The sequence below is a fragment of the Marmota monax genome, unplaced genomic scaffold (genome assembly GCF_021218885.2).
Source record: "Marmota monax isolate L192 unplaced genomic scaffold, Marmota_monax_Labrador192_F-V1.1 WCK01_AAM20220418_F8-fsc00016, whole genome shotgun sequence".
NCBI classification, from domain to species: Eukaryota; Metazoa; Chordata; class Mammalia; order Rodentia; family Sciuridae; genus Marmota; species Marmota monax.
The window spans coordinates 18,709,582-18,721,851 of NW_026695209.1; the positions used below are offsets into that span (position 1 = coordinate 18,709,582).

General features: G+C 34.9%; 1 protein-coding gene across 4 annotated transcripts in view; it reads right to left on the reverse strand.

Annotated features, from left to right (window-relative positions):
• Gbe1 (1,4-alpha-glucan branching enzyme 1) overlaps nt 1-12,270 on the reverse strand; it is a 277,952-nt gene that overhangs the window by 54,350 nt on the left and 211,332 nt on the right. The window contains exon 13 of one of the 4 annotated variants that reach the window (XM_058574547.1): nt 8,149-8,343. The exons of the other annotated variants lie outside the window; for them this stretch is intronic. Coding sequence (XP_058430530.1) covers nt 8,177-8,343 — 167 coding nt within the window. The 3' untranslated portion in view covers nt 8,149-8,176. Of the gene's footprint in view, nt 1-8,148; nt 8,344-12,270 lie in introns of those variants that run through there. 4 annotated transcript variants of the gene reach the window in all.

Below are 12,270 nucleotides of genomic sequence, written 5' to 3' on the forward strand. Positions count from 1 at the left end.
TAAAATTATCTTTTTAACCACATGAAACAAGTGATATTTCTTGTTAAATTATAGATAACATGTGAGAATAAGTCATGCTATCTGTATGTCATCTTATTTGGGGATAGTGTTATTAAAGATGATTGCTGTGGTGGGAAGAAGAGACAACGAAATAATACAACAATTTCATAGTAAATTACTAGATTGGTCTTTAACACTTGTTATCAAGTAAACTATTACATTTTAATCTGTGATACATATAAAATATTTTAAGAGTATAAATTTTTAAATTATTGAAAAGTTGTGAATGTTTAGGTTTTTAAACTTAATTTTGTCATCTCTTCTTTTCATCTGAACAGTCATTTTGGCAGAACTCAAAATGGCACCTCTGAATGATGGTGGTTTTATAGTGGTAAAGTTCTAATACCTATCATACTTGGTTTTATTAAAATTAATTCATAATGTTCTGCTAGACAACAAAGTGCAAACAAACTTGAAAAGCTGTTTGGGGTTTTTTTCTCCAAAGCTATAAAATTCCTCAATTAAAAAAAAAAAAAAAAAAAAAAAAAACTTAAAATAGACTATTTTTAAGATTATTATTTTCTAAAGGTATATTTTTGTATGTGGGTATATATACACATACACATGCATTTAATTGTGGTAGTGAAGATTGAATTCAGGGTTCCTTTAGCACAGAACTATATCCCCAGTCCTTTTTATTTTTTGTTTTGAGACAGGATCTCATCCTAAATATATTTTTAAAGGGCAAATAAGCAGGCATTATGATAGCACTATTTATGTGCTGAAAAAGGTGTAGTACTATCATTTTGCATTTGTAAATTATGCTTCTATGGGTAACACATTTAAAAACGTAAGTATATAAAATTTTTAAAAAAATAGACTATTTGGTGATTTTGTTATATTACAGAATTTTATATTCCTTAAAAATAATGCACTTTTCAATTCAAATTAAAGATAGCTTTTCCAAATGACAGCTACTGTATTAGTTTTATCTGAGTTGCCTTAAAATTCACATTACGCCAAGCGTGGTGGCACACATCTGTAATCCCAGTGTCTCGGGAGGCTGAGGTAAAAAAATCACAAGTTCAAAGCCAGCCTCAGCAAGGTCCTAAGCAATTTTGTGAGACCCTGTCTCAAAATAAAAAAAAATAAAATAAAAATAAAAAGGACTGGGGATATAGCTCAATGGTAAAGTGCCCCTGGGTTTAATCCCCAGGGCCAAACACACACACACACACACACACACCACCACCACCAACAACAACAATAAAACAGCAGCAAAAAAAATCAACCAACACAAAACTCTCATTGCACACTAAAACTGCTTAAGTAAAACAACCAGGTTAGTTTTGAATTATGAAATAAAACATAGGGGGGTTCAAAGATCTTCTTTGATATCCTTTGTATATTCAAAGAAGGACAACTCTTATCCACATAGACTGAAACTGTATTCAAGTATTTGATTGTTTAAGGTATAAATATGCAATAAAAATAACTTTTCTAAAACAATATTTCTACTTCATACAAAGTGACCTACAACTTACAATTAAATATTTCTTTCATTTGAGCCAATAATCAAAGGGATTCTAGTATTAATGTGACCCTGGAAAACAGAAACTATATTTTCCTCATAATATCCAGAAGTTTTATTTTAAAAAATAAATGATTTGAACTCAACATGGGGATACTGTCCATTTTATTGATTTATGTGAATAGTATAAAAAATTTAGACCTGTAATTTAAAACCAACTTAAAGAAATTCTGATGACAAAAGATCTTGCAGGGCTGTATTCGGTTTGAGTTGACTGTCTTTCAAGTCCATCTTTCACATTTTCAATCAAGTAATATATCAACCTGTAGATCTGACTGTCAATCTTTGTAAAACTCTTCCACAGCTCTCTCTGACTGGGCTGCTGCTTCTGTGTGAGGTTTCTCTCTCAGCATCTTTCACATACTAAATTAATGTGTCCCTGATTCTGCTTCATCTTCTTAGCTTTGTAGAGTCAGTATCCCAGTGATGGATATACATCAAGGACCAGGACATGGAGAAAAGAGATACTTTAAACTCAATCCCTCCTTCTACATAAATTCTCCTTTGGTGGCTTTTCCTTGTCTTCACCTATTAGTTCTTCCCTGGAGTACTCACAATTATCTGTGCAGATCCAGAAGGTGTTATCAACTAACATACCCATCTATGCCTCTCTTGCTTTGTCTCCTCTCTGGACAGTGGGCTCCTTGAGCTAAGGGATAAGTTTTCTGTTTTGCTCCCCAATTCCTAGGCTGGTGCCTGATGCAGTTGTAGGGACAGAATCAGTGCAGAATAAAGAATCACTACATCAAGGAAACAGGGGATGATTAAGTCATTTGGAAAACGTTGTTTTCGCCATTGATATGTTTCATAGACCACTATATGACACAAAATATTATCTGTTGTTTGCCTCTTTCATTCATTGCCTTTGGATGGGTATTTACATTTAGAGTTCCAAGAACACCACTGCCAACCTCAGCATTCATTTCAGGTGAAACAAGAAATGTTGGGTTTTATGGGGGTAGTGCTGTGGAGTATAAGATTTTTTTTATTATTGATTTTTTAAAAAAAAATAATTGACAGCAGAATGCATTATAATTCTTATTACATGTAAACAGCACAATTTTCCATATCTCTGTTTTATATAAAATTTGTTGACAACAATTCATGTCTTCATACATGTACTTTGGATAATGATGTCTATAAGTTTTGAGGCAGAAAAGTTGGATTCAAATTCTGGTTTCTGTATAAGCATAAGGATCACTTAACCTTTTATTTTTCTATGTGTGAAGTGAAGATGATCATAGCTGCATCGAAGGGAAATAACAAAGCTTTAAATAATAAATTATGTGTAAAACACTTCACGTACTGACTCAGAGTGAATGTGCGGGAAATTATGGTTACTTTTAGAGAACATGCTAAAACATTTTTAGGTTGAGACAAGTCGCCTAAATAATCTGAATCTCCTCAAAGTTTCAGGGAAAGAATATTCCCAAAGAAAAGCCTAATCTTTCTTAGAAAGGAAAAGGAAAGTTACTATATTTTCCAAGGGACTGAAAGGATATCTCTCTACTCCTAATTGCATATAGTTCATTTTCACATGCTTTTCTTTTTTCTTAGGTGGAGGCCCAGGGGTTAGAGAAGTAAAGATTCAGATAGTGACACAGTTTTCAAACCCAGAAATTCATTTTTTAAGTTCTTACCCTCCTATTGTTAAGTTGCTCAGCAGAAAGGTTCCTAAAAGCATAATATTTTTGTTCTGAACACTTACTACATTCTAAGAGGTGACAGACACACAGCTCATCAGTTCTAGCAATATATGATCAATTGTACTTTGTAGTGTATGAATCCTTATACCCTAGAATCACTAAGAGAGTTGGACATTCAGCCTTTAAGCTAAAATAAGGACTCTGATCAATAATATTTGGAAGGAGATCTATGGAATTTAAATTTATTAATTAATTAATTTATTATTGGTTTGTGTGTGTGTGAGAACGTGAGTGAGTGAAAGATTGAGGTGGGGGCGGGTGGAGAGGAGAACCTTTGGAAACCTATAGAAAGTGCTAAGTCATTGTGAGCCAAAGAAGAAGACAGGAGAGAATTAGTGAAGGTGAGAGATGATTTAAGAGCTTAATATCACAGCAAATATACACAAATAAAGACAAACCATATCACAGAACAGTAGGGTACATTAGGACGGGTGGTTCTGCTAATCCTTTACTGGTACGTTTCATCAACAAAATGAGGTTCTCTCTCAAGTGGGTCTTTGCGCTTACATCAGGATTAAACAAAAGTTCAAAACTCTATTGGCGACTCAAAGCTAGTGAAAATTACACTGTGTGTTAATTTATCTTTATTTGTATCTCCTAGGGTAGCATCCTCCCACCCCTCAACCAACACCTTAGGAGGACAACCATTTGATAGAGCATCCTAGAACTAGCAATTTCCTCATATTTAGAGAATTCTTATGTGGGATATTGAGGCTCATGTTTGAGATGCGAAGCTCTGAACTTTTTCTAAAATACTATGTAAGAAAGAAGGTTTCATGAAATTCTATATAAAATGTTAAAGTATACAATTTCTGCAATTGTGTCATTCCTTAACAACCCTCCTATTCCCCTCACAGAGATCCACGTGTTTAAAGCTTATCCCCACATTGGCTATACTAACAAGTGGTGAAACTTTTAAGAGATGGGGCCAGCTGGGCATGCCTGCAATTCCAGTGACTGGGGAGGCTCAGGCAGGTGGATCACAAATTCAACACCTGTCTTAGCAACTCAGTGAGTCCTTAAGCAACTTAGTAATACCCTGTCTCAAAATTTTAAAAAAGGGCTAAGGATATGTCTCAGTGGTAAACTCTTCTGGTTTCAATCCCCAGTACTAGAGCGGGGGAAAATTGAGTCTCAGTGAGAGGTGTTTAGGTCACTGGGGATATGCTCTTCAAGGGGACTTCCTTCCTCTTTTTCCTTCCTGGTGATGACATAAGTGGTGTTGGTTTGCCAAATGCTCATGCCATGATGTGCTGCTTCATCCCAGGCCCAAAGCAGTGGATACAACCAATTATGAACTGGAACCTCCCAAACCACAAGCCAAAACAAATATTTTTTTTTTCTTTACAAAAGTATTATCTCAGATAGTGGCAGAAGATTAGCACAATCTATATTCTGCAAACTTAAGGTTCTACAACTTTTGGGGGGTGGTAGGAATACTGAGGATCAAGCCCAGGGGCACTTTACCACTAAACTACATCCCCACTCCTTTTTGTTTTTAGACACAGGGTCTTACTAAGTTGCTTAGGGCCTTGTTAATTTGCTGTGGCTGGTCTCAAACTTGCAATACTTCTGCCTCAGCCTCCAGAGCCTCTAGGACTACAGGAGTGTATTACTGCACCCAAGAAGGTTCTGCACCTTAATACTATGGTTTAAATACTATGGGTCTTCTTCTAATTCAGGGTAGTGTGCATAAAGAATCCACTCAGAGGCATATATAATATAGTGTATACACACAAACATAAAATATTTATACATAGAGAAAACACAAACTATATATGTGTGTACATATATACATATATATACATGCAGATCCCACTGAGAAAAATACAGATGTTAATGTTAGTAGCAATTGTACTTTTTCCACTGGTATTTATTATAAAATCCACGCCAATTTTATTTTTTTGTTAGATTAGGAAATTTGTTCTGTAGCCTCCAAGTCCAAATCTGTGTATGTGATGATCTCACCCTGAGGCATGGAGATGAAAAAGTGATCACATGGGACTTCCCTGTGCTTAGAATTTTTCCTTCTAAATAGTAATAAAATGATATTCTTCCTCAAGGAGAAAGTAGGTTTGACCAAAAATCTATAGTATACAAGGAATAATACTGCATTGGTGGCATGTTCTGTATGAAAAACAATCTTATTTTCCCAAAAAAGTATCTTTAATGAAAATAAACTATTGAGCAATAGTAATAATATCTCCACTATTCTGAGTGGGTTTCTCCTGTAATAAATCAAAGACATGAGTTCCTATTTCTGAGGTAAAAGTATTTAGGAGAAAGGAACCAAAACCAAATAAAACTTGTTTTTCTTCCCCTTGTCAACAACCAGATAATAACATTTCCATATCCCCAATGTATGTCAATGCAAGTAGGTAGAGAAAAATGCAGATAAGATACATAACATTTGTCAGTACGTTAAGACGAGGTTTCTCCAAAGTGGATCCTCAGCAAGAATGAGGGGAGAAAATCTTGTTCCTGAAAGCTAATCTGACAGAAATAAGGAGCCTTTCTGGCACTGGGCATTTAAATCACAGAGGAGAAAAAGGAAGGGAATTCCCCAAGCTGGCCGGCAGTGGGTAGCCTTATCCTATGCTTTTTGTCCTACCTTCATTTTTGTACTTCCTTTGTTAGTGGATCTCTGTGTTGTACATCTATATATCAAAATCACTTGGTATGATTTTTAAATGCCAGAGCCTTACATCTGGCTCAGATGGTCTGGTAGACCTCAGGCTTCAGTATTTTAAAGCTCCCCAGATAATTGTTGTGGTGTTTCCTTTACTCCTTGCACACTGTCACAGTCATGGTAGGTTCTCATTAAAGCCAGCTAAAATTGGTTATCAGTGGGCCATGAATCAAATCAGGCCCATTACTTTTAGGTCTCTGCCATTCAGAATATATGCTATTTGTGTTTCGGAACATTTTAACGGGGCTTCAAGCCATTTACAACTGCTCATACTGAGAATTTTGGAGTTTTATAGACTTCTACAAGTCATGTTGCATTCAGTAAACTTGCCTCAACAAGCTAAAAGAAAATGCCAAAAATTAGCACTCCTGCTGTTCAGGAGAGAGTATTTTGTCTTCCTATAACTGCTTCAATTCCAGCACTTAGCAGGAAGACATTTAAATTTTTATTGTATTCCTATCTATCAGAAAAAGAAGAATTTACAAGTTTGACACTAAACAATCACAGATGGAAGATATGAAGTAAGATCACACATTTTACACTGAAGTCTAATGTAGCTATCAATAAATGTAGACTGACACTTAGGACAAAATCCATCTAACTTTCCCTGTGGCTTAGGGAGAATGTAAGATACTCATTAAAGAATGTCCCACAGAATTTTCAAATGTCAAAATACAATATAATCATATTGAGAAAATCCTTCAAATTTAGTAATGGAAATTTCATAACACTGCTGAGAGAGAAAATTGCTAGTTTGTAATTGTGCCTTTTTCTCCACAGGTATCACTCATTATAGGAACTAGAATAACATCATGATAATGAAATTCCTAAACAAGAAAGCAGGAAAAACATATGTGCACATATCAGATGACCCACATTATAAACAAAAAATAGTTTGTTCTATAACAACATGATTTTAGTTTGCACGTAAGCCTCTTTATATACTTTATGTGCCAACCTTTTATATACAAACAATATAGAAATAACACAAGATGCTTCTAATTTACATTTTATATATAGATATTTTAGAAAGTGTCTTGATAGCACCCAGGAGCAGTCCCAGTCTGATTTGCCTTGTTTATTAAGGGAAGAACAAATCCAACCTCCTGGCCATTCATTGCTAGTTGAACTCACACTCTAATCTCTCAGAACTTCCCTTCTCTTCCTTCCCCTTCTTCCCCAATCCTCCTGCTGTGCCATCTACAATTTCTGTTCTATAACAGGAATACTTTCCTATATCTTTTATATCCTCTTGAAATTCTCTCTTCACTTCCTAGCCTTACAAATCCCTTGGAAATCTTTAAAAATTTTCTTTTTCAATGGCCAGACCACAGCCAAGACCAATTAAATCACAAATTCCAGAGGTAGGATGGAAACATCATCTTTAAAAACTCTCCAGGTAGCTCCAAGGCACAGGTAATTTTTTTGTACCAATGATTTACTAGTTCTCTATCAGTTATTTGCTAGCACTTTCAAAGCCCTTCCTTCTTTTTTGACAGGTGCCTGACAAAACTCCTACCCTTGATCAACCCTGGCTTTAAAAAGGTAGTAGACCGAGAGGCTGACTCATCTGTAGGCCTGATTGCAGATATCAAGGGGGCATGCAACATTACCTAGACACCCTATGTTGCTTTTCTAATAATTTCATTTCTGAAGATGTCTACTTCATATCTTCTACTCTTTTCTCAAACATCATTTATTCCCTTATTTCCAGCCTCAAATGATGAACTTATCCCACTATCTATATACAAATCACCTTCAAGATACTCCACTTAAGACGAGCTGCACCTGTACCCATTCTTGTCCTTTTGCTGGGAAGAAGAAATCTCCCCATTTGTGCTCTGAAACTACGGTGGTTCCCTTTTGTACCACAGAACCTTACCCTTTGCACAGCCCATTCTGAACACAAACATTCTTATATTTCATAAGAAAAAAATTTCCATTGATCCCCATCCAACTTCACCTACCATCTTATTTATCTGTTCTCTTTATGAGACAAACAGCTTAAGTGAACTGTTTGCAAAAGTGTTGCCTGATGTTCACTCTTACAACCTCCGAAAATCTGCTTCTATGCTCAATGTCCCCTCACAATCACCTCTATTTCGTTCACCAGTAGCAACTTTTTTTCTCATTTTACTCAGCTGCAATATTATCAGTCCCCACAGTGGTCATTTCCTCTTTTTTGATATACTACACATTGGCTTTCAGAATGGCACACTCACATGATCTTCCTTCCTTTATCAATACATTCCTTCTCAGTCTCCTTTGATGGCTTCTCTTTGTTTGGACATTAGTGTTCCTCTGGCTCTGCCCTGGGTCTTCTTTTCTTCTTGAGTCATAGTTCAGTATTCTAGGAACTGATATTATGTATACCATGCTATAGTAACATTCATATGTGGAAGTCTTCCAAATTTTATTTCTCAAGCCCAATGTTCACTAAGTTCCTTGTCATTTGAGTATTTCAAAGAAGCTTAAAGTCAATGTGTCTAAAATTAGACTTCTTACTTTTCGGCCCTAACCTGACTCCCTAAACCTCATTTTTCTTATACTATTAATTGGTTCAACCAAATACTGACAGCCAAACCAAAAAAACTCAGAGTCATCTTTGATTATTCTTTGCCACATATCCAAATTATTATCAAGACTTGCCAATTCATTCTACTTCCAAAACTATATCTTAGCTCTTTCCCTTTTTCTACCTGCACTGCCATCATCATAACTTCTTGACTACTTCCACAACCTCCTCAGTGATATCCCTCTCTTGTCTCCTGTCCCATTCAGTCCATAAAAACTAGCAAAAGTTATTGACATAAAACAAATATTGGACCTTTATATGATTCTCCTTAAAACCCACATAAACTGATAATGCAGTGTCCACTTTTTATGTCACACCTCTTTGGCTATAGTAGCCTTGATGACCTAACCCCTACCTAATTCTTACCTGCTTTTCCAACCTAATACCTCTAACTCTTATTTCTAGAGTACTAGGTTATAGTATCAATTCTCTTTCATTTCCTTGTATGCCCACCACAGGGCCCTTGAACATTTAGTTGTCTTTAGAAAGTTCTTTTCTGCATTCTTTATAAACAATAGGTTTCAAATCTTTAAAGATCTAGCTTAAAATTATTTTACTATTTTCTGTTTTAACAAAGATTTTGTTTCCTTTATGTCACTTATCTACATTATTTATCTGTTTGTTTGCTATCTGAAGTTTGTTGTCCTAATAGAAATTAAGCTCCCTGAGGGCAGTGACTCATCTATCCTGTCCACTTTGCACCTCAAGCATTTAGTACAGTATCTGAAACAATTTCTGTCATGAGATATGTATTTTAATGACTATTAGAATTAATGAATAAGTGAATGAAACCAAGGATTCAAAAATCCCCAAATGCTTTATGGACTGTTGTTTTCAGATGAGGTCTTGTGCTGTGTTACCCAGGCTGGCCTCCACCTTGGGGCTCAAATGATCTTCCTGCCTCAGCCACAAAGCAAATGGGACTATTGGCACACCAGTGACTACAGGTGCTTGCAGCTGCACCTGGAGTGACAGGATTCATCCATTCTTTCGTTCTTTTCCTCCTTCCCTCCCTCCTTCCTAATTATTTATATATTTGATTCTAGGGATCAAACCCAGGGCCTCACACCTGCTAGGTCAACACTACCACTGAACTACTTCACCATTTCTATTCTTAAAAGTTGGCTTAAGGAGAAGAAAAAATGCTAAAAACATTGTGGGTTTTCGTGTGTGTATGTGTAAGAATGTGTGCACATGTGTATGTGTACATATATGTTTATATGCACATATATTGAAAGATATGTCCATTTATACTACATATGTAATAGAAAAGAGAACATTCACACAGATTGGAATCATCTAGCCTCAATTATATAATTTAAAATTGTCTTTCTAATTTAAAACTTTTCTTGCTTTCATTAATGAGATGACATAAATATCCCAGTTATTTCTGTAAAAAAAATGCATGTTGTAAAGTGTATAATAAAGATCTTAGAATACTAAAGTAGTTGCATGTGACTAATACTAGGGAATATGTTTACTTAATACATAAATATTAGTTCAATTCACTGGTCACAACAGTTTTATGAAACATTTTTATAATTATACTGGGAAAATTTTAGGCTTTCTTATATTTCCAAATTACATTTGGAAACAAAAGTATTTTCATGTTTTGAGAGGTTATTACTGACATTACAAGTAGTAATGACAAATAATGGGGAAGTACTTCTTAACACTGATTTAAATATAAGTCATTGGGACTTAAATTTTACTTTGATTTCAAAACTACTCTAAAAGTAATATAAATAGGATTATTTAAAATATCAACTAATATCCTTTTACCTTGTTTTGGCATTACAATGCTATGGTGTTCCAGGAGGAAATATTTTTGGGGGTGGGGAGTGCGGGGGCAGTTAGCAGAGATGATCAGGTTCCTGTTACTCAAGAAAATGTCCAGTGAGTGGTACACACACAACTGCCATGACTATCCATTAGCCATAACATAGTTTCATGGCCTCATTAGGCTTCAAGGGAACCTGGAAAATGTACTCTTTATTCTGGTCATGTATTTACCCAGTTAAAATTTTGAGGAGAATTGTTAATGGAGAAGACAAACAGTCACATTAATACCTAACTGATAATGTCATGTGTGTGTGTATGTATGTATATATACACACACACAATGGAGTTTTACGCAGCCATAAAGAAAAATAAAATTATGACATTTGTTGGTAAATGGGTGGAAGTGGAGAAAATCATGTTAAATGAAATAACCCAAACTCAGGAAGTCAAAGCTCAAATATTTTCTCTGATATGCAGAAGCCAGAGTGAAATAAGGAAAAAAGAAAAGGGTACGGGAATTCCATGAAAATAAATACAAGAGAAATACATAGAGTAGAGAAAGGGAACTGAGAGAGAGGGATAGGAAAAAGGAGGAACTGTAGAATGAAACTGACTAAATTTTATGCTGTGTACATATATGAACATACCAGTTAATTTCATATTTATGTATATATATAAAGCATCAATTAAAAAACAGTAAATTAATAGAAGAAAAACCGGAAAAAATGGAACAGAAAAATGGAGTGGGGGTTAAAAGTGGGGGGCGGGGCATGGAATATAGCTCAGATGTAGGGCAACCCTGGATTCAAGCACCAATATGGTGGGGTGGAGGAAGGGAGTTTGAAGTTTGAACTGGATTAATAGTAGTTTTCAATTTTTAATTCTCCAAATTTAGTTAGAATAAAAGAAGGTATGGGTTCTCATGGGACTATAAAAACTATAAAGGTAACTCTTTAAGCAAACTTGTACATATGTCAGATTTTGAAAAAAATAATTCTACAATGCCTTATATAAAAGATAAAGATAACCCCCTATTGCTTTTAGCGGTAGGAATCAGATTTTTAATGTCAGAACAGTTTCATTCAGGATCTAAATCTTTACTAACAGGAAAAGAAGCATATTACTTTGAAACTGGGAAAAACAGGAAAGAATGAGGTAAAGTAAATTTCAGGTAGAGGGATAAGAAAAATGCAGAATTTTGGAAGTTTCACTTGTTACATCATTTTTCTTAGAGTTTTCTGCACATACAGCTCCTCCTACATATTTTAAGTTATTTCCTCCTTTTCTTTTTTTTCCCCCTACATTGAACAAGGAAGAGACTTGATATGGAAACAATGAGTTTAACTTGAATGAATAAATGAGTAAATGAATGAATGAGCAAACAAATTAGTGAGTCCTGATGTACCAGACTTCTGATATTTCAGTTTGTGTATTAACACATAATGTCACAGGCAATATATTATTATAAAAATGTGAGTTTTCAGTTTCTAGATTACTGCTATTTATAGTAGTGAAATCTTGCTTGATCTGTTGACTTAACTTTGCTAGTTCAGTTTTTCTAATGAGAAATTTGAATCATTTATGTTTTGAGATATACCCAGAGTTATAATGCGGAATTAAAATTTCAAATCAAATGAAGTGTACTTATTTAAAAAGTGTTTGTCTCTAATGCTATAAGCCCCAAAAGGAAGAAAAAAAAAAAAAAAAAAGACAACTGAGAAGCAAAGCTTCTATTACAAGAATAATTCTTGATTTTATTTAAAGGTTTCTGAACAAGTGAAATATTCATGCAACAGTATTGAAAGTGATTTAGGTCACTCTGCTTTTGAATCTCAACCCATATATGATGAAACCAAAGAAGATAAAATCAAATGGGGGAGGGGGACAAATAACTTCCTTTGACACCAAACTGGCAACAAAGCTACTG